The 24,321-nt window shown below is 39.1% G+C and overlaps 1 protein-coding gene across 1 annotated transcript in view; it reads right to left on the reverse strand.

The window, feature by feature from the left end:
• The window catches only part of LOC126188852 (inositol polyphosphate-4-phosphatase type I A), a 260,606-nt gene that overhangs the window by 14,102 nt on the left and 222,183 nt on the right, over positions 1–24,321 (reverse strand). Inside the window, exon 15 of the mRNA XM_049930493.1 lies at positions 23,930–24,061. Coding sequence (XP_049786450.1) covers positions 23,930–24,061 — 132 coding nt within the window. The remainder of the gene's footprint in view (positions 1–23,929; positions 24,062–24,321) is intronic.

The following is a 24,321-nucleotide window of genomic DNA, read 5'->3' on the forward strand; positions in this document are numbered from 1 at the left end:
TAAGAAAACTGAAGTTTAAACCAAGACTGAACATGTCTGTTTACAATTACTCCATGAAATAGGCATGCAAAATGTTGGAAGTATAGAAACACGAGTTATTGTCATTACGATACAATACACTAAGGACCCATCTAAGTACTCATAAATGTAAAACAAATACATAATCAGTCAAAAGTTAAAAGATACTGTGACTGCAGTTGTCAACACTCACAAAACGTCCGTAAAATAGCAGTGATCACGATGTTACAATTGTTACTTAGAGAAATAAAAGTGGAATAAATATGAACAGAAGTAAAATAGGGTTCTTTAGTCAGATTAAAATTAATTGCACACAGTTTATAACAAACATGAAACGATGCTATAAAAAATAAAAGAAAGAATAAAAGAGGAACACAAGGGCAGAACCATTCTATAGTAAGTTTCAAAAAGATTATGGAAATATTTTTCTCTGAAGTCTAGCTGCTCATTGAGTATGCATGAGGGTTTATTTTTGTAGTGAGTATAAATTTTTATCTCTTCTAATGCGTTAAGCAACAATTCTTTAACTTTTAAACTATTTGTTACACATTCTTCTGAGTGATTGTGATGCATTAGGTATTGGCCCAATACTGGCTTATTACGAGAAGTACCTGAAGTGTGTTCCTTATAGTGAGCAGTGAAGTTTCTACCTATCTGGCCAATGTATTGGTTGTCACAATCTTTACATAATATTTAAACACAAACACCAGAATTTAGATAGGTATTATTGCAGTTTTGAATTATATGCTTCAGCCTATTCTGCAAAAGGTAACTGGTAGTAACGGCTATTGTCAAATCAGTGTTCTTGAACAAGTTATTAATTTTGCCAGAAATTAAGCTCATGTATGTAATTCTGGTAAATTTGCTATTGGGAGTTGTATGACTGTTATCAGATTTTTGCAATTTATGAAGCAAATAATCAACTTCACTGGGGTTACAACAGTTAGCTTCGGCAAACTGCTTTACAATATTTAGTTTGTTTTGGATAGCATCTGGTTCCAGACATAATTTAACTATTCTGTAACTTATTGATCTTATAAAGGCTTTTCTGTATTTAGCTGTATGACACGAATTTGCTTTAATAATTACATCAGTGGCAGTCGGCTTCCTGTAAATGGTAAAACAAAAGTTATGCTGCAATGTGAAACAGTTAGACCTAACAAGTTAATGGTTTTGTTGTTTCCATGTTCTATTGTACAAGCCATATCCGACTGAACATTATTTAAAATGTCAGTGACTCCAGCTCATCTCTGGAACTTTTATATAGCAATGGAGTATCATCAATGTATCTCTTATAATGTAAAATTTTATTCATGAACTGTGGATTATCTTTGAAAAATTGCAATTCTGCATGATTAACAAAGATGTCAACTATGGTACCTGCTAGTGAATTGCCCACTGCTAATCCATCTTTCTGGTAATAGATTTTGCCATTGAATGACACATAGTTGAAAGCAACAGCACATTCAAGTAACTCAATGACCTCTGTTATTTCTTCTGTACTAATAATCTTATTTGTAAGTAAATTATTTTTAATAATGGCTATTGTTTCAGTGACTGGAACATGAACTGGAAAATTTATATTTTGAATCTCCTAAAGTTACTATGTTCAGCAACTTTTGCAATCAGAATAATTACGAATTTTGAGGATATAGAAATTAGCAAGCAAACATACTTTGCATACTTTCACTCTCTGATGTCATACGGAATAATATCTTGGGGTAACTCAGCACTTCGGCAAAAAGTATTCACTGCTCAAAAGAAAGTGGTTAGAATAATGTATGGGGCTCATAGTGGCACATCTTGTAGGCATCTCTTTAAAAGATTAGGAATTCTTAGAACAGCCCCACAGTACATTTACTCAATAATGAAATTTGTTCTCAACAACAAGGACCAGTTTAAAAACAACAGTGACATTCATGATTATAATACCAGAAGAAAGGAAGACTTACACTTTCCTCCACTTAACCTATCTTTGGCACAGAAAGGGGTACAATTCGTAGCTGTAAAACTTTTCCATAAATTACCAAATGATGTAAAACATCTGACAGATAGCAGTAACAGTTTTAAAAATAAACTGAATTCATACCTCTTGACAACTCCTTCTACACCACAGACAAATTCTTGAACAGGAATAAATAAATCTATAGGTATAATATAAGCATTTTGTGCCATTTAAGGAAATGGGGTAGGTAATAAAAATTTTAAGACTTTTTTTTAAAAAAAAAAAAAAAAAAGAATAGTTTACAGGTTCGTACTGCCTAATGAGACAAATATTTCATTGTCAGGAATTTCAACGTTGTAGATTTACTGTGCCAATTCATAGCTGTTCTTTATTATAAAATTCTCTTTAAAAACCTAAAAACTTTCAAAATATCATTCAGTTTTTTCTTTAGGTTGTTCAATGGAGAGTTCATATTGCTAACAATTGGACAAATTGACATATTAGGCTTATGTAGCTTTAATTGGGATCTTAATTTAGGTAACTGCTGATTCATTCTCTTCAATGAAGATTTTTCTATCGGGAAAACAAGGAGACTATTATCATCAATCAGTCTTTTAACTGTATTCTGATATTTTGGAGTTGGATCTTTGTTAATTTCGGAAGTGCCATTTCCACTGGAAAACATTAAAGTCTTTGATATATAATCACTTTCATTAACAAGGACCAACATATTACATTTATCTGGCATTCTTACAATTGCTTTATTAATTGTAAGCTTGTCATTGACATTTTTTAACTATTTGGGATTATCTCTTTTACTTTTGTGTTTGGTGATTACGTCTTTAGTTTCTAAGCCAATTTTGTGAACAACTGATATTCAAATGGAAACATTTCATTGCAATTTCAACATCGGCTATTATGCATTTCATGTTTACATCATTTAGAGTAAGCTTTAATTTACATTTTAGGCCTTTGTTTAAAAGGGCTGTTTCAGCAGGAGTACACCAGAAGTAATTAAAAATACCTAGCCAGTCCTTATGTTAGCGGGCAGTCATGAGGAGAATGTCAGAACCAATACATAACTCCATTGGTAGTGATACAAAGCAAATGGCATTTTTAACCTGTAATATAAGCTCCCTGGGGAAATATCCTGATAAAGAAGATCATGCAGTGATTATTGGGGAGGAGAGGGTAACTGTAAACTCAACATTACAACTGAGAATGGCATCATAGGGCACATCACTGAGAACTTCCTCAAAACAAATGTGAAGATGTGTCACTCTTTGAGTAATAAAGACATGCTCTGGGTGAAGCATTGTTGATGCTCCTTTGCTTTTCAGAGCTCACACTGGTATTCCTTGAAATTCAAATTCTCTCCGAGTTTTCCAACTCTGGCGGATGTGATGGCAGGTGAGATTTTAATAAACTGAGTGCTGAACCACAAGCATTATTTAAACTGAAACTACCAGCCCTGTTTATTACATTTTCTGAGATCTTTATTTTGATGCACACCTTAATTATGCAGTCCCAGAAACTTGGCATTTGCACCATGGTACTGGTCTCAACATATTTCATTTCATGATTATATTCAAGGCAGTGCTTTGCAAAAGCTGATTTGCTTCGTTGTTTTAGTGAGGTACGACATCGATGTTCCTAGCATTTCTCCTCGGCTATTCTGATAGGCTGCCATATGTCAAACATGCCACATTCATGTGGAATGTGATGCACACCTAACTTTCAGAGACCTAGGTTTTCATTATCATTACATGAAAGGGTGTAATGGGTTTCAAGGATTGAACACTGCTATAAATAGTGGCCTGTGAGCAGCAATAGCTCACAGTCTGGTTGGAGCCCAGGCAGCAAGTACTCATAACAGCAAAACTCGCAGCACCTGAAGAAGATAGCTCGATCAGTCATCAAAACATCATGCAGAAAATGTAAACAACAACTTGGCAGAACACCCAGAAGCACACTATTAATCAATTGTACTGAGAAAACCTGGGAGATCACGTAAAAGACTCAAGTTCCCATTGTGTACAGGCCTGAATGGGAAGTTTTTTAAACCTCAAATGCAATTAAAGGAAGTGCTCTCAAGTACTGAAGAGCATTGCACAGGACAGACTAGCATGGACTTAAGACCACAACAACACCAACACTGGAAGTTTTTGTATGTGGTGACTCCAACTCAGATAACAGTGATTTGGGACACACAGGCATACTGATGTACCACCCTGTTTTGTTCCCCCAATAATATTCCCAACAAGAGTAACAAGAACATAGTAAGAAAAAGCAGGTGTTCAACTGCTCAGTACAGTTCTCTCTGTAGAAAGCAATATATGGTCCTACTCTGTTTTGGTAGAACTAAACAAGAAAAGTTATCCTGTTGGCAGTTTCAGTGACCTTGCTAATGCCTTTGAATGTTGTAATAGCTGAATTCTATCAGAGAAATCAAAATATTATGGTGTTAAAGGCATGTGAGCATTTTCACAATGGAGAATAGCCAGCCACATTAACAAACAACCCCGCAGAAATGAAACTAAATTGAAAGCAGTGAATAGTAAATAGTGTCCCTTAAGGTTTGGAACTTTTGGTACTATTGAAATAGTGGCCTGTGGTACAGAAAAAGACATTAAGAAGAAGTAATATCAGTTTACTTTTATTTTTAAAATTCCCCAGGTAAGACACAAACAAGACAAGAGTATTACAGAAGACACAAATATATTTTGATATTCATGTTCAAAGGCCAGATATCTATAAGAATGTCTTCAGCTGCCTACAAGATGCTATTACAAGGAAGCAACCACGAATTTTAAGGAAACATCCCTGCTCATTAGTCAGTAACCACTCAAAATGATTTAAAATTGTTTTATCAACACTTTTACTATCAACTTCTACTGGCTCTTATGGCTAAAAACAAGACAGAAAGGACAACATTTAGAGAACTGATCCACAATGTGAGGCAACAGATGAAGGCAATTTCTCACATAGAGTTACAGAAATTTTTAGACTAATGTTAGCACAAAGGTGTGAATGCTGGAGAGAGTGCACTGAAGGAAATGTAGATTAAAATAAGATTTTAACAATAAATATTCTCTTTTTATATGTCACTGGGAAGATTTGTCCCTACCACAAGCAGCAATTATTATTATTATTATTATTATTATTATTATTATTATTATTATTATTATTATTACACACGTTACAGGCCTTTTATAGGACCACATGAAAAATTCATGACTATTTGTTCTTCCTGTTCTTCCAGTACTCCTTCATTCATTCACTGAAGGCTCTCTTCCTTTCTTCCGTCCACTTTGGCCTTTGGGCTTTAGGTGCTGTTTTAACTGGCATCACTTCCCACTTGTTCACCTTGTGTCTACAGACGTCTTTGTCCATGACGTCCGCTGAATCTATCTGAGCTCTTTCCAGATCAATTTTGACTTGTGTCATCCAAGGGGTAGTGGTCTTGATTCTCTGGATGTACCTGAGGATTCTGCTGGTGTGTCTGGTCTGTGGGAGTCTGCTTATGTGTCATAAAATTTTAGTCGCTTCTTTCTAATGTTGAACTTCTCTGTGGTGTCCCTGGAGTGAAGCCTATATCCATCATCTGTGAGTTTTGGCCCAATAATTTTCCTAATGGTTTTTCTTTCCTGCGTGAGAATGTTCTCAAGGTCGGTCTTTGCATGTAACATCAGTTTCTCACTGGTGTAGAGCACCTAAGGTTTGATTATAGTGTTGAAGTGACGAATTTTGGTGCAGGTGGAGAGACATTTCTTTGTTCTAAATACCCAGAGTTTTGGATAAGGCTCTCTTCATTTTCAATAACCTAGTGTTCAGGGCAATTTTCTCCTTTCATGTCAGTTCAGGAACTTCACCTAGGTACTTAAAGTGTGTGACCCTGTTGATCTCGCCATACTTTTATTTATTATTATTATTGTTGTTGTTATTGTTCTTGACTACATAACTGAACTTAGTTGTTTTAAGATGATTTTTGACTTCGTCATCATTACGCATCTCCTAAGCAGAGATTCACAGAGTTGATGACGGAATGTCTAGAAATGGGATTTATCTAGGTATGTGGGTGTGTGTCAAATGCCTGAAGATGATGATGACAACTCATCTTTACAGAGAGTGTTTAATACATATATTCACTGAACAATGTAAATAGGCAGGTGGTGGCAAAATTACACTTATTACATCAGGTGGATGATGAACTGACCACCTTGTGGTTCGAGGGTTCTTATACCCCTATGCCACATAACTCCCACCCTGTGTCCCATCTGCAAGTCTTCCTACAGGCGTGGCAGCATTTTGACTGCTGTAGTATCCGGAATTCTGCATGCAGCCTGCTCACTATGACATGCATTGCACGGTGGCAGCAGAAGCTCGGCCTGTTCAAAGAGCCAGTTCCCATGTTTGTTGAAAATTTTTTGTTACTGGTCCCAATTAAAAGAGTAGCATGGTTTCAAGCTTTACTGAAGTTCTAACCAATGCCATTGTTGATAAGTTAGTCCCTGGTTCAAATTTCAATAGATTCCTTAACAATGCAGTCCAAGTAATGAGATGTGGAAGCCAGGACTGATGCATTCATAACCCACATCATGTATTTTGGAAGGGCAATGTTCTGAGACAAGTGAACCACTGGGCTGTATCATATGATGACACCACTGATGATCTTGGTGGTGATCTTTCATAGTACACATGATCTATCCAATGTATGATTTGGCACACTGGATAGCATTTCATATACTCTAGTTTTGTGAAATGGAAGATCGTCCATGACACTCTGTTGTAGTGCTCATGCCTTAGTGGGTGGGCAGAACATAGTCTTAATATTTTGTTTCTGGACAAGGCATCCTGCTTCACTCGATAATGCCCAGTGTATGGCACAAATATAGTGGCATCACTTAGTTCCTGTTCCTCCACAGTCTTTGACAATAGTGAAGTAGGTGTTATATGTAGTGACCATCGAATTTGCCTTCCAATGTAGCCATTTTCTTGTAGGCTGTCTTCAAGTGTTCTAATTTTTAGTCGAGATTTTTTTTGGTACACAGAGTGTACTATGTTTTTAAGTACACCAGTTCTCTGTGCCAGCTGATCGCAGCTCTGAACATACAGGTACAATCTGTGAGAGTCTTATTGCAATACACACACATCAAAAAAAGTTTTGCATCACCTCAGTTCTGAGAGTTCCACAACCTGTACAAAAAATTGGTATAGAGATCAACATAAACATCATTTCTGCCTTTTTTACTGCTCATGAAAACCACACACTGCATGCTGTACCACCATAGAGCGAGCCCTTCAGAGGTGGTGATCGAAACTGCTGTACACACCGGTACCGCTAATACCTAGTAGCATGTCCCCTTGCAATAATGCGTGCCTGTATTTGTCATGGCATATTATCCACTAGTTCGTCAAGGCACTGTTGGTCCAGATTGTCCCACTCCTCAACGGCAATTTGGCATAGATCCCAGAGAGTGGTTGGTGGGTCACATAGTCCTTAAAAAGCCCTTTTCAATATATCCCAGGAATGTTCAATAGAGTTCATGTCTGGAGAACATACTGCCCACTCTAGTTGAGCGATGTCATTATCCTGGAGGAAGCCATTCACAAGACATGCACAATGGGGGTGTGAATTGTCACCCATCAAGATGAATGCCTCACCAATATGCTGCTGATATGGTTACACTATCTGTCGGAGGATGGCATTCACGTATCATACAGCCGTTATGGCGCCTTCCATGGCCACCAGTGGTATACATCAGCCCCACATAATGCCACCCAAAAACACCAAGGAACCTCCATCTTGCTACAATTGCTGGACAGTGTGTCTAAGGTGTTCAGCCTGACCGGGTTGCCCCCGAACACGTCTCCGATGATTGTCTGGTTGAAGGCATATGCAACACTCATCGGTGAAGAGAATGTGATGCCAATCCTGAGCGGTCCATTCGGCATGTTGTTGAGCCCATCTGTATGGTGCTACATGGTGTCATGGTTGCAAAAATGGACCTCGCAATGGATGTTGGGAGTGAAGTAGCGCATCATGCAGCCCATTCCGCACAGTTTGAGTCGTAACACAACATCCTGTGGCTGCACGAAAAGCATTATTCAACATGGTGGCATTGCTGTCAGGGTTCCTCCGAGCCATAATCCGTAGGTAGCGGTCATCCACTTCAGTAGTAGCCTTAGGGTGGCCTGAGCGAGGCATGTCGTCGACTGTTCCTGTCTCTTTATATCTCCTCCATGTCCGAACAACGTCGGTTTGGTTCACTCCGAGACGCCTGAACATTTCCCTTCTCGAGAGCCCTTCCTGCCACAAAGTAACAAAGAGAGGATGCGATCGAACCACGGATTGACTGTCTAGGCATGGTTGAACTACAGACAACAAGAGCCGTGTACCTCCTTCCTGGTGCAATGACTGGAACTGATCAGCTGTCGGACCCCCTCCATCTAATAGGCAATACTCATGCATGGTTGTTTACATCTTTGGGTGGGTTTAGTGACATCTCTGAACAGTCAAATGAACTGTGTCTGTGATACAATATCCACAGTCACCATCTATCTTCAGGAGTTCTGGAAGCCGGGGTGATGCTGCAAAACTTTTTTTGATGTATTTATATTGTGACCCAAAGGTCCATCTGCCTTCCTCTTCACCAATACATTCAGATCACCATCCAATTGCATCTCTGTCATCAATCTGACATTCAGGTGAATGGAGCTGAGATTCACAAGGAATCTGTGCAGGTCTTCTGTTCCGTGTAGCCCTATTATGAATGTGTTGAATGTGTTGTTGACATACTCTGAAGCAGCAAGTTGAGGCTGCCCATTGCAATCCCTACTAACAGCTTGTAGAATGTCCCCTCAAAGATAACTTTGCTCTCGATTTAATTAGGACCAAGAGCAAAATTTTCAACAAACACAGGGAACTGAACCCTAGGATTAATGAAGCCATTGCTGCCACCACAGTGACTCTTGTCATGGAGTGGGGATGGTTTGCAAATCCCAGATGCCGTGTCAGTTGACTCTTCGATGTGCCTCTGTGGGAATGGATGGGATCAATTGCTGTAATATTGTGCTATTTGGATATTAACAAATGGCAGTACACCTGTGGATTATTTACTTATGAAATACACAAAGAGAAACTGAAAAATCCCAATGTTGAATTTAAGGAGCATTACAATGAATTCTAACTGATGTAGTACCAATGACTTCAAACCCATATCGAATATCGAAAGTGCAAGGTCATGAACATACTAACCATCTGGTTATAATCTACAGAAATTAAATTATTTTTGTGTGGTCATTTTGCAGCATCTATTTTTGACTGCACACCACAACTTTTAGGATCTACATCATAATGAATTGCAGCTGTTTTTCATGCCAAGGGTGTACCAACATGGCATTTTGTGTATAGTCATCATTTTTTGGATGATCAGTAGCTATCTGTATAGTGGCTGATGAGTTTGTTTTTGCTTTAGTTATCATATGAGAATAAATGTGATTGTGTTGCAAGCATGGCCCTACTATCCTACAGATAATACTGGCACACCTATTCCAGGTACCATTAATAATAATAATAATAATAATAAAGATTTTATTGTCTTTAGGCCATTACAGCAATTGACAACGTCAAATGAAGTTACAATTTATAATACAGTGTGATAAGGTATTGACTACTGAAATATTTTAGCTTATATTACGATAAATGTACAGTGGGTCATCTGTTGGATTACTGCATTTTACAGTTTAAGAATTCATTGATATCATAGAACGGGTGGGCAATAAACCATTCATGCAGTCTTTCTTTGAATGTATGTTCAGGAAGATCCTGTATGGCATGTGGCAGCTTATTAAATAGTTTGTGCCCTGTGACTTCATAGCTATTTATTGATTTTGATAGTCTGTGGTAAGGCGTGTATATGTGTTTGATGCTTCTTGTGTTGTAACAATGTACATTTTCTCTACGTTTCACATCTTGTAGGTTCTTCTTCGTAAAGATTAAGACATTGTATACAAAGAGGTTTATTACAGTCATAATTTTTTGTTTGGTAAATAAGGGTTTGCAGTGAGCCTTATGTGAAGAATTTGTAATTATCCTAATGGCTTTCTTCTGCAATAATAGGATGTCATGTATATGACTACAGTTACCCCACAAGATAATGCCATAGGATATTATACTTTGGAAAAATGCAAAATAAGATGATCTGATGTATGTTTCAGGTACACAATTTCTGAGTTGTCTTAATAAATAAATTACTCTAGATAGCTTACTACTAATATAGTTTACATGTTGGCCCCAGGATAACTTTTCGTCTAAATAAACTCCCAGGAATTGAACAGAACTAGTGTCATCAGATAGTGGCTTGTCTCTTAGAGTGAAGATTATCTGCTGAGTTTTATTTTCATTTAGCAGGAAACCATTTGCTCTGAACCAATATGCTGCATTAGTGAGTGTATTTTCAGCACAGGTTTTAAGATCATTAAGATTGTTACTGCTATGAAGAAAAGTCATATCATCTGCATACAATACAGTGGTGGATCTAATAAACGAGGGGAGGTCATTGATCATTATCAGAAACAGGAAGGGCCCCAGTACAGATCCCTGAGGCACACCTACTTTAACATTTTCTATGTTTGACATTTCCTTACCAACACAAACTACCTGTTTACGGTTGTTGAGGTAAGCTTTTAATAGTCTGAGACTGTTTCCTTTGATGCCGTAGAATTCTAGTTTCTCTAGTAGTGGCGTGTGCTCAACACAGTCGAAGGCCTTGCTTAGGTCACAGAATGAGACCTGAGCAAAGCCTTTGTTCTCAAAAACTTTGAGGATGTAACTGACTACCGTGTTGATTGCATCAATGGTTGACAGATTCTTCCTAAACCCATATTGTGTAGCATTAATTATTCCTAGATTCTCAAAGTGAAATGATAACTGTTGGTACATGATGCATTCTATTACCTTGGAGAATGTGGGTACTATTGAAATAGGCCTGTAACTAGATGGAGAGTCTTTATCTCCCTTTTTGTATACTGGGACGACCCTAGACAGTTTTAACTCATCAGGAAAATATCCCTCAAGTAAGCACTTGTTTATGCAATGGGTTAAAGGGTACAGAATGCAATTACACACTTTTTTTAGCAGGTTGCATGATATGCCATATATATCTAAGCTATCAGATGATTTCAGTTGTTTTATGACCCCTTGTACATATCTAGGCGTTACTTCAGAGAAAGTTAGCATGCTTGTATTTAGTGACTGTCTACCTCAATTTTGGGAGGTAACTCAGATTGACTAATGTCTGGTTTGATAATTGCGTCTCCTATTTCTTTCACTGAATTAATAAAAAACTCATTGAGTGTTTGTGGTGGGATATTAATTTTGTCTTTTTTAGTATCTATGGCAGCACTGTTAATTACTTTGGTTTTGCATTTATTGGTGGAATTATGTATGCTGTTGGCATTGTAGGTTTTTTTGGCCTGCAGGATGGCTTTTTTGTATTCATTCCTGCATTCCACATAGGCTGATTTGGCACAGTCAGACTTCATACTATTGTATATGTTGTACAGTAACAACAGATCTTTAGATCTGTCAGCTGTTTAGTGTACCATATATTTTGTCTGTTTTGAGATCTGGATTTGTGGCTGCTGTCCATTATTTTGATTTTCTTTATGGGAATATTATAGTTAAATAGGGTCAAGAATGCATTAAAAAATCTATCAAATATTATTTTGGCTGGCAGGTCATTACTTGAAGTGTAATGTCGATCGACACTACAATGGCCAAACCAGTCTCTGTCAGCAAGGGAATTACGAAATGTGTTAATTTTATCCTCAGTTACGGGTCTGGTGATCACAACTGTTGGGACAGGTCTGTTTTCATTGCTCCTATTGATGGGAATTTTACTTTCATAATTTAGAGATACGGAGTCATGGTCAGAGAATGGGAACACTACAACTTCGCATGTGTTTTCAGTGGTCTTGAAGTTTACAAAGATGTTATCTAAACATGCTTTGTTTCTTGTGGGCCTGTTATTAACATGATGTAAATTGTATTGTCTTAGTAAGTTTTCCAGATCTGCAACACTACCCTTACATTTACCGTATTTACTCGAATCTAAGCCGCACTTTTTTTCCGGTTTTTGTTATCCAAAAAACCGCCTGCGGCTTAGAATCGAGTGCAAAGCAAGCGGAAGTTCTGAAAAATGTTGGTAGGTGCCGCCACAACTAACTTCTGCCGTCAAATATATGTAGCGCTACACTGGCATGCTTTGTAGGCACAAAGATAAATACTGGCGCCAAAACCTCTGCGTCAGTAAATAAATTACAAAAAAAAAAAAAAAAAAAAAAAAAAAAAAAAAAAAAAAAAAGGTGGAAGACGAGCTTTTTCTTCTCCGCCCAGAGTTTTGACCACTGCATTTTCATACATTATCCAACGAAGTAAATACAAATTCCGTATTGTTCATCTTCGAATATAGTAGAATTTCAATGTACTATGAAAACCCGACTGGCAAGACTGTTTGGGATGTTTTTCAATATGGCCAACTCTAAGTTCCGAATTTTTTCCTACCTGTGAGAAGAGATGGTTGCTAATAGTAACCTGATGAAATGTGAATCACAAGCAGTATTCTCTTCACCATTCACCATAAGAATAATAAGAATATAAACATTTTGCCATGTGTTCTTCCGTGTTTGTTGCTATCTCATTTAAATCCTGTCTGCCTAATAAACTACGAAACTAGAGTGAGACAACAGCAAACGCGGAAGAATACACTTATCGTGTCATGTTTATATTCGTATTATTCTTAGCCTAATAGTGATACAGTCAGAAATGAAGCACGGCAACTGACTAGATTTTTAAATCTAAGATGACTCTAATTTCTGTGCAGAATTTGATGTACTAAAGAAGCGGCCGCAAAGATTTTCAAACGGAGAAAAATTTTCGCCTAACTCTCGTTCAGAACATGTTCTATCATACCCAGCCTATTATTTGGTTCTTATTGATCATTCTCAAAGAAAGCAGCAGTGTAAGTAACAACAAATAGCAGTCTCTTGACATTGCTTCGCTAATGAGACGATTCGCCTCTTTTTAGTTGTAAGCGGCGGTAGCGCGCACAAAAGCAAGCCATGCCGCAAACGGCGACAGGCCGTAAACACGCACTATCAGAATGCGACAAACAATGCATGACACAGTACAGTGATGCATTTTCAGCTTAGAGTGACGTAAACACCTATAACAGAGAAAACGGCACTTATCAGATCAAACAAAATAAGCAATCGATTCAAACCAGACGAAGCACGTGAAAAAGGAAGGGTACCCGTATAAATACGGACGGAGCGCCTGACGCATAGCAATGGCTACCTGATAAAGCTTACGACTCGAACCAAACTACTGTAGCTGTATCGTCATTCATTCGACCTAAATTGTGTCTCATATTACAATGGACCACCTTTGTTTCGATTTGGAGGTGCGGCCTAAAACTTTTTCTCTCCCCTTGAATTTCGAGTCGCAAATTTCAGGTGCGGCTTAGATTCGGGAAATCTTTTTTTCCTTTATTTCGAGTCTCATTTTTCAGGTGCGGCTTAGATTCCGGTAAATACGGTAGTAACATCAAAATCAGCATTCAAATCACCTCCTATTGCAATATCATAATGTAGCCATTTAATATTACTTAATTCACTCAATAGCATGTCCATTTTTTCTAAAAATATGTTAATGCTTCCCTTTGGTGATCTGTAAATGGATACTACTATTAGCTTATGACTATTAATGATTATACCCGTAACTTCAAAGTGCTGTTCATCACACAAGAAATTTAGGTCTAGTTTGGTTATTGTACAATTGAGTGACTGGTTGGAATAAATTGCCACACCACCTCTAATGTGCTTTTTCCTATAGTAGCTATTTACTATACTAAAATTGTCAAATTTGGCAACTGCAAGTTCATTCTCATTAGCCCAGTGTTCACTCAGACAAAAAATATCAAACTGGTTATCAAGACCAAACTCATTTATGATAAGTTCTTTATCTTTCAGTCCTTGAATGTTAAGGTAACATATTTTAAGATCCATGCTCTTATTGCTTACACACTGAACACTATAGTGATTGGTTTTCAAACCTTTTTCAGGGCTTATCTTTTGGATTTCTGCCTCTTGTTGCCTTTTACTAAAAAAATGTTCACTTGGAGTGGTAGCACATATACTGTTGTATGCCTACTCTCCCCTCCTTGTGATGATATTGTAGATGAGGCTGCTACTACAGGAATTGATGGAACTGCTGTTATGGTGTGTGGAGGCACTGTTGTGGCATCTGGTGACTGAGGAGATAAGGCGAATGCTTCTTCTTCTGCTGCTGTTGAATCTTGCTGGTGAAGTGTGATAGGTACTGCTGCTGCTGCTGCTGCTGTAGGCATTGTTGTGGCAACTGGTGAGAGTGGAGATTTGGATGTTGCTTCATCTTCTGCTGTTGTTGAATCCTGTAGATGAAGTGTGGTAGGTACTGCTACTGCAGCGTTTGTTATGTGTGTAGTTATAATTGCTGCTTCCACCTCTACTTCTACTGCTGCAATAGAGGTAACCATTTCTTCAGGCTCTGCTTGTGTCAAGCAAGGAACAGGAAGAGCAGCAATTACCTCTTGGTTGTCAGATGCTTTCAGTATCGTACTGATGTTTTGGCACAGAATCTTCTTGCCTCTGTTATTAAGGTGCATGCCATGTCTCGTGTAACAGTCTCTTTGCAAGGAGTCCATACTTATAAAATATGCATTTTGGTAGGCCCTGCAAATCTCTGAATATTGCCTGTTTGCTTTTATGATTTCCACGTTCACACGTGACCATTCCGAAAGGTCATGCCTATGTGGAATTCCGACTACAAAAACTGATTTCTCTTGTGTTGAATTTAGTATTGCCTTAGCGTTTCGTGCTGCACTGTGGAGGTCGTTTTTATATACATTATTGGCTCCAGCTATGACAACAATATGAGGATCATTTTCAGTTTCTATGTTTCTAATGAGTTCTTGGATGGGTGCACCTGGTTTGACAATACTAGTTGCTTGTATACAATGACTGTAACATAGTATTTTTGCGATCTCACGTCCATGGCTATCAGAGAATATTTTCACTTTGAGTTTGTCTTCATGTTTATTGCGGAAGTTTCTGCTCATGTGCTTGTCACTATATAGATTCGGCGTGTTGTTTTCGTCACAGTTTTCTGTGGATTCCACATTTATATCTGAATCTAGTGCATGAAAACGGTTTTTTGTTACCACAGGAATTCTACGGTCACTGGGTTTCACACGACCAATCCTTTTTGGCCTAGTAAACATATGTTGCCTTGTTGTTTCTGCCTGTAGGCCTATATCCACTTCAGAGCACTCGTTTATTGTAGGTAGGACACTGAAACTGCTTTTATTGCCGCAGTTCGTTCCATTCGTTGTATTTATTACCTTTTCGCTTCTTTCTTCCGTGATCATGCTAGTCCTGTGCTCCCAGTTCCGTGTTTTACTTGCTTTGGCGATCGGGATATTACGCGCCTTTTTCAGTTCAGCATTTTCATTTTCTAAATGCGCAATGTCCCGCCTTAGTACATCTACAATTAACTGCAGGCTTGATACACGTTCATTTAGCTTCACTATTTCACTGTTATAATTTACGTATATTCCGTTTTTCACCACACAACTATAACTTTTGTTCACTTTCTCACTATAAACAACTGTACCGGGCGCCATTGATAGGATGAAAGGCCTGAAGTGGATGTTTTTGGATGTTCATCTTGTGCCTTGTGTCGAATAGATAGCTTGCTGCAGGTTCCAAACATCATGTTCATAAGGTTGTCATTATTTGATTCACTGTGGTGTAAATAGAATGAAATGTTTTGTATGTTGCTTAAAGACTTCCCTAAAATGAGTTTGACAATGTTACCTGCCCACCATCATTATTGCATTTTTTTCGAATGCTGTAATCTAATGAATATTACTCATCAAATGTCTGAGAATACACAAATATCTTTCATGGTGCAATAATAAGCAGAGAACTATGGCACTACCAGATAAAACACTGAAAAACGAATATGATTGTGAAATTTTAAAAGTAACTGCTCTGGCTGTTCTCAGGTATTTTGTGTAACTCTCCTAGGATGCCCCCAACTCAACTTGTATTACTAGGTGAAATATCAACAGAGATAAAAAGTACTTTTACTTACCAAGTGTTGGCAGACACATGCATTAACAAAACTCACACATTTAACTTCTTTCAACATAAATGATGTTTTCGCAAAGCCCGTAAGTGTGTCATTCATGATTTAAATAATGAAAAATAGCACCAGTTACTGATTTTTTCATGCTCAGCACAATATAATCGAAGTATTTATTCTCATTTTCAAGAGCATAGCACATTTCTTCACATAAATATTTTTTGTGACATTTGGATATAGGATTTTCTCCCTATCTTTCACTGTCTTTTTGAGGACATAATGGAATCGGAATCAGACAAATTAAGTCTTGTAATTTTTTGTTTGATATGCTGATGTCTACTTACAAGGATTGTGCCTCCTCCATTACACAGAATATCACACACACATGTTTATCATCACTCACACTGATTGTTTTTATAATCAATGTTCTAAAGAGATATTATGACAGTATGATTTCACAGAGAGTTTGTACGCAGTTGAAGTGTTACATTTCTTTGGATTACATTGACATAGAGCTGTTGGTTATAAAAGAGACGTCGAGCTGCAGAGGGGTATGTCAAAAAGCAGCTATACATTTGAACTTATTGGCAAAAGGCCTTCTTCAAATGGGGAAACACACACACACACACACACACACACACACACACACACACACACAACTCATGCACCTTACCACTGTCTCTCACTGCTGAAGTCTGACTGTGCACAGCAACTGTGCCTGATGGGAGTAAGGAGAAGGCTGGGTTGGGGGAGGGGATATTAGCACAGCGATGGGGGAAGGTGTAGTGCTGCTTGTGGAATGCAGAGAAATGGTGGGGTCAGGGTACAACTGCTAGGTGCACTCGAGGCAGGGGAGGGGAAGAAGTAGATGAAGAGAAAAAGACCAGCAGGTGCATTGGTAGAAGAGCAGGCTGTGAAGTGATGCAATGGGAGTGGGGAAAGGGATAGGTGGGTGAAGGGCAGAGACTAACAAAGGTTGACACCAAAGGGGTTATGGGAATATATGATATACTGCGGGGAGAGTTCCCACCTGCTCAATTCAGAAAAGGTGGTGTTGGCAGAAAGGATCCAGATGGTGCAGGCTGTGAAGCAGTCACTGACGTGAAGCAAATTTTGTTGTTTACATGTTCAGCAACTGGGTGGTCCAGCTGTCTCTTGCCCACAGTTTGTCAGTAGACATTCATGTGGATGCAGGACGTCATGCCCATGCAGAAAGCAGTGCAGCGGTTGTAGATTAGTTTTTAGACCACATGACTGCTTTCACTGATAGCTCTACCTTTGATGGGACAGGTGATGCCTCTGACCAGACTAGAGTAGGTGGTGGTGGGAGGATGTATGGAACAGGTATTACATCTAGATCTATTGCTGGGATATGAGCCACGAGGCATGGGATTACGAGCAGGATTGGAGTACTGATGGACAAGGATGTTGCATAGGTTTGGTGGGCACCAGAATACCATTGTGAGAGGGGCGGCAAGCATGCAGGGTAGGATACACCTCATTTCAGTGCACAATGAGTGGTAGTCGAAACCCTGGTGGAGAACGTGACTCAGTTGCTCCAGTCCCGGGAGTACTGAGTCACAAGTGGAGTACTCCTTTGTGTCTGGATGGTGGGAATGTGGGAGGTGATGACTGGAGAGACAAGGCACTGGCGATCTGCTTCTGTACAAGGTCTGGAGGGTAATTTTGATCTGTGAATGCCTCAATGAGACCCTTGTTACATTTGGGGAGGGACTGTTTGTACTACAAATGCAATGGCTATGGATGGCTATAGGAAGGGACTGCATGTTATGGAATGTCTGGCAGCTGTCAAAGTGGAGGTAGGTTTGATATGGATGGAGGTACTGATTTGGCCATATCTGAGGTGAAGGTTAACACAGAGAAAGGTGGCTTGATCGGTTGAGGAGGACCAGGTGAAGCAAATTTGGGAGAGGGTTTGAGGTTCTCGAGGAATGTGGATAGGTGTCCTCACCCTCAATTTGGTTCATGAAGATGTCTTCACTAACTGAAACAGATGACGGGTTTGGGACTCTGGGTGGTTAGGAAGGATTCCTCAAGATGACTTATGGGTAAGTTGGCATATGATGGTTACCACGGATTTGTTTGTACGTCATCCCTGCAAATGGAAAGTAATTGTGAGTGAGGATATATTTGGTCATTATGACCAGAAAGGAGCTTGTACGTTTGAAGAGAGTCAGGCACTGGGAAAGTTGGTGCTCAATAATGGCATGATCATGGGCATTACGGATGTTGGTGTAGTGACAAGCAAGATGTTGTGTGGTAAAAGAATAGAAACTCCAGAGAGTCAGAGGAAGAAATGATTTCTGTCTTTTTTATAGGAGGGTAATAGGCTAGGTGTTGGTCAGAGCAGAGATTCTCTCAAATGGGGAGGGTAATAGGCTGAAGGTGTGGGTCAGAGTAGAGATTCTCTCAGTGGGGTCACAGTAGCCAGGCACAATGGGGCATTGTAATCGATTGGGTTTAAGAACTAGGAAGCATGCAGAAGGTAGGAGTGTAGCGAGTGGTAGGAGTGAGGGGAAGGGCTGGAGAGGGAGAGGAAAGAGGCAGAGGGGAGGGGGGAGGGGAGAGTGAAGAGGGGAGGGGGGAGTGAAGAGGGGAGGGGGAGAGGAGAGTGAAGAGGGGAGAGGTAGAGGTAGAGGTGGAGGTAGAGGTAGAGGTAAGTGGTAATAGGTAAGAGGGAGAGGGACTTAGGGGACGCATTCTGGAATGGCCTATTAAGGAGAGACTGGAGATCCTGTTGGCTTTCTGAAATGGGGTCACTGTAGCTAGTTGTAGGTGGACGAATCTGACAGCCGGCAAGCCCCTCCATCAGGTAATATCTGCAGTTTAAAACAACAGCGGTGGAGCCTTTGTCAGCAGGTAGGATTATGAAGTTGGGATCAGTTTTGAGATGGTGGATAGTGGTTCTTTCAGTGAATGAAAGGTTAGTTTGCATGTTAAGGGATATGGGAAATGATGGTGAGGCAAGGTTTGAGGTTAAGAAATTCTGGAAAGTTAACAGGGAGTGATTTGGATGGCGGTGGGGGTGATCACAGCTGGATGGAGGAGTGAACTGAGTAGGTCATGGATCAATATTGGCTCTAGGTTGAGTTTAATTGGTAGAGGTGGTGGCAAAAAGTTTTCCATTGTAGGAACCGGATGATGAAGAGGTCTTTAACAGGTTCAGAATGATTGAATTTGTAAGTGGGGAAAAAAGGGAAGGGCCTTTGGTAAGGTCTGATACTCCAGTCGGTCTAAGGCTTTTGGAGGAAGATTTATTACTGTTTTTGGGTCTGTTTATGGATTGGGTTCTGTATGGTGGCGAGTAGGAGGTTCTAAGGGTGTGGTATAATAGTAGGTCAGAGAGGCTGGGTTTGTTGCTATCAGGGGATGCTGGAGACATTTGGAGGTTGTTGTAGAGGTCACAGATAGTGGTAGTCCAAGGTGGTGAACCAGTTGGAGTTTTTTGAGGTAGCACTGTGCTTGCTGCTCTAGCTCCTGGAGGGCAAGAGTTTCAGTATGAGAGATGGGATACAGGAATTAGGAATTGGCACAGCAGGAGATTTTACAGATGGAGAGGACGTACTGCTAGGAGGTTTGGGCCTGATTTACATGGTTTTGGAGGACTTGGTAGCTGAGGGCTATGGACTGGCAGAATTTGAACAGACAGAGAACACTGTGAAAGGAGGAGATGCTTCTGGTGATGAGTAATTTTATGGTACAGCCATTTGTGGGGATTCCATGAGCTAGGCAACAACGTAAGAACAGTACTGGGTTCTGGATAGGGATAAGGAAACTTTTCTGTTTTGGTTCTGATTCACAATACTGTCATTATTCCATCCTAAATTTTCCACTGTTGTCAATTATAAAATTACTTTACCATTATTGACTGTTGGAAGATATTAAGATATTCCACTACTTCCACAAATCACTTACAATGGATTTAGTGAGAGTTGGAAATTTTGTACACCACATAAGGCAAGGAAGAAAAATTGTCCTGACAAACTAGATAACAAATCATTTAATTTTTTCAAACGTTTCTCCTGCTAGCAGTGTCATTGTTCACAAAATGTTTTCTTTCTGAAGATACAGTAATCACCAAGTCCCATGCCTTATCCAGTTGAAAGCCATCGTCATCATTAATAAGATCTTGCCATAAATGGATTCTCACCAATTCCTTATTAATTGAATCCCAGAAGGATCTCTTTGAGGCCAAAATCTCCATGGCAGAATAATCCAGAGAATGTAAAGATAAAATGCTTAGCTATGGCTGACTTACTGGGCTGCGAAAGGCAAGAGTGACAATCATGTTCAACACATCTTTCATGCACTGTGCACACTATCTGACCAATATAGGCTTTGCCGCACTGGCAAGGTATACTGTAGGTTCCAGCCCTCCGCAATGCCAGATCATTCTTTGCCGAACCAAGAAGAGCACTGGTATCTGTAGTTGGGTGGAAGACTACTCTGACACGACATTTCCTTAATGTTCTGCCTAATTTTGATGAAATATTGCCAATGTAAGGGAGGAATGCCCCGGATCTTGTAATGGATCTGGGAGATGTTATTTTCTTTACCGTATTTGTCGATACTGAATTGTAAATGTTTTCTTATATTTTTGTCAGGATTTATTATAATTTGTCTTATTATATGTTAATTTACTTCTGTTTTTGAGAGTAAAAGCATATTGATTACTATTAGAATATGTATCGAAGAATAGCAAATAGACTGATTACAATTGGAAGATTGTGTGTGGTGTAAAACATCTTTGACGTTGGAGTCATCTTTGACTGTACTTAGTCGGCAGCTAACTGTTGGTGTGTGTTGACCATGGTGTTGTCGGAAGAACAATGTGAAGGTCGCCGTCAAAAATAATTTTCAAGTATGTTACTATTATTTTTGTATTAACTAAAAAAAAAAGAAGAAACTACATTTGAAGAAACTGTATTTGAAACACCAAAATGAGAGAAACACGTTGAACCACGTCAATTCTGCAACCAACAAAGATGCATTGTGGAATCATACTTAGACAACTGAAGCCAAGACTATATCGCCGTGTAAACGTCTAATGGAAAAGGTACTGTCACGAAATATGGCAAATTTAAGTAAATAAAAAATAGTGAGCATATTTTCAACTTGTGTCTCGTCCGGGAAAACATTTTGCAATATTTCAACTGGGGGCTCGTCCGGGATAACATTTGCCATATTTCAATCTGAAGCGGCCCTTCTCCTCTTGGTCTTGTGGGTGATCATGTTTCTTCTTGCTTAAAGCTGTGCTAATCTAATGTGGAGAATATCCATTATATTTTCACATTGACTATAGGTGTTCCATCTTCTTTCTTCTGCCTCAATCAGACACAGCATGTGTCTGGTGCACTAATGTTTGAAGGATGCCCATAATTCGTGATGGGTGGTGGCAGCTAAATGCCTGCAAATACAGATCAATACGTTTAGGCATATGGTGAAGGGAATGCCCTAATGATCCATCCATTTTTGGACTGGCCAAAACATCCAAAAATTATAAACAACTGCCCTTCTCCACTTCCATTGTAAACTTGATATTCTTGTCGATAGACATCTGACGCTGCAAAAAGCATGATGCTGTGGGGCCTCACTACAAACATATCATCCACCACGAGAACACTTTTGGTTTAAGTTCTATCAAACCACGTGCCCTCTCCTCAGTCTTAAAAAAATTTGCTACTGGAGGGGAGAGAGGACTACCCATGCCTACCTCATCAATTTGCTCAAAATGTTAAATGTTGAATAAAAAGTAGGTTGAGGAAAGGGTATATGGAGTAGTGCTGTTATACCAGTTTTGAACTTACTACTGGTAGTGACGGTGAATCTACATGAGGAATCCTAGTGAAGAGTGAGACAACATCAAAGGTACCAGTAAGTGTGACTCACTGAGTCAAAATGACTTTGTTTATTAACAAAGTCACTGGAGGTACAAACATGATGTGAGCACAAAAGATCTCAGTAAATATGCAATTTGTCCAGCTAAGTCATAAGTTGGAGCACTGATATTGTTCACAATAGGATGTAATAGAAGACCTCCTTTGTGTATCTTTGGAAGACCACATTACTGAGGTGGAACAGAGCTGTGGGGTCGTAAGCCTTTCACAACTTCTTGCAGAAGGGAAGAAGAATTCAGCAACACTGTCATTTTTCTTTCTACTCACCCTGTAGGGTCTTTATCAGTCTTCCAGTACACTGGTTCACTTAACAAGTTATGAAGCTTCTGGTCAGAGATCTCAAGTGGCAACAGCACAATGACATTTCTCTTATCTGCAGGAAGGACTATCAAGTGAGAATCATCTCACAGTTTGCATGATGTAATCCTTTCCATGGAGCAGACATTACTCTTCTAGGAAACATTACAGTTCTAAGATGGGGTACTTGTAAGGGCAAGACATATTTCACATCTTATTTATTCTGCAGCATCACTGGAAGAGGTCTAACAGCTTCTTCCACCACACTAATGAAATCAGTTAAAGGCAAGGTTGTAGTTGTAGGTGCAAGTTCCTGCCTTTCCTGTGCACTGACAGCAACACATTGTCCAAAACCTTATCTATTAAATTAACAATGGAGCATCGAAAAGCATCTTCTCGCAATAATTGCTAACTTGCAGTCATACTCTGAAGATTGTCTGGTCTTGATAAAATGTGTCACTCTGGCAAACTTTGGAGTGAGGCCATTGTTCCAGCATTTCAGTAAAAAACAGAATGAAACTAACAATCTCACTCACTTACTATGTAACTTATCCGATTTCTGAATGTGTGATGCCAATTCAACAGAGGTCACTCATGAGCAGCTGCCTTTGCACATGTGTCTGTGCCAATTTCTGGGATAAAATTAGTGAGGTGAACTAGCAATCTGCAGTGTAAAAAACTCACCTTAAAGTGGATGACTGTTTGTCAGCTGAAATGTTACGGCAAGAAGTCGACAATATCTGGCTACAGTCCCAGACCTTCATGAAAAACTCTTTACACCGGGAAAATTTCAAAAATCACAAAATACTATCCCTAACATTAGAATATAGAAAATACTCCAAGATTTATTTTGTCTGATTTTCTGATTGCAGTATAACCTAAAAAAGACGCAGTGCAAGAGAAACAGATAGTCTCCATGCAAATGTAACATAAAATATTTATATAAACGAACGCAATTAAAAATGAGAATAAATTCTCAAATACATTGTGCTAAGCATGAAAAAATAAGTAACTGGCCCACTTTTCATTATTTAAACCATAAAATCTTTCTAAATAGATTGTCCTCCATATCACAAAGAGAGGACAGGATGGAGAAATAAGGCAATTCCAGGATAACGAAGCAAAGTAATCCCAAATTTGAATCAAATGAATCATGATAAGAGTAGAACTAACAATAAGCAAGTCTGAAAGCTACAGAAATGGAAAAGAGGGCAGTCTACAAGGCAGATGAAAAAGATAAAGAATAGAAGGAAAAACAGGAGAAAACCTGGAAAAGACATGATAAAATGAAGAACAGGCACAACGAGAATTTAAACTGCCTCTTGCACTGTCCTGCTGTATTTTCCACAACCTAGGTTAACGGTTGACTTTCCTAATTCATTATCAAGCAGTTCTGTTTCCTCCAAACCTTTCCTCTCTTCTGTTGTGTGATGAAAAAACCATCTCTTCCGAAAGCTATCATTTAAGTGACATTTTGTTTCTGGTTTGTATTGCTGTCTGCTTAGAGTATCTGAACATACAATATGAGGCAACCAACCGTATGATCTCTTACATGGCCATTACCTTTCATCCTTCGGCAGATGTGAGATGATAAATGCAGGACTTGAACATTCTTGCTCTGTCTCGTATGAACAGCTTGACGAAGTTTCTCTACCAGATCTCCAAGACTCATTTGTAATGGAGCACAAGACTGGCCTGAAAATGAATAAGATCAGCTGCAAATGTTGTGAGTACATACATTAAATCATTATTCTCATTTATAACAACATTATGAAAAGTAAAAATCATTACCACGTAGAGGCTGTTGACTCACTAACACACACAATGAAAAAGACTGCCACACATTTCAGCTTTCAGACTAAAACGTCTGACATAGAAAAAACATACACACAAGCACATGACTGCTGTCTCTAGGCACTGGTCCTCAGTTCCCTGATGAGTGATTGAGTTGTGTT

This window comes from Schistocerca cancellata, chromosome 5 (assembly GCF_023864275.1).
Source record: "Schistocerca cancellata isolate TAMUIC-IGC-003103 chromosome 5, iqSchCanc2.1, whole genome shotgun sequence".
NCBI classification, from domain to species: Eukaryota; Metazoa; Arthropoda; class Insecta; order Orthoptera; family Acrididae; genus Schistocerca; species Schistocerca cancellata.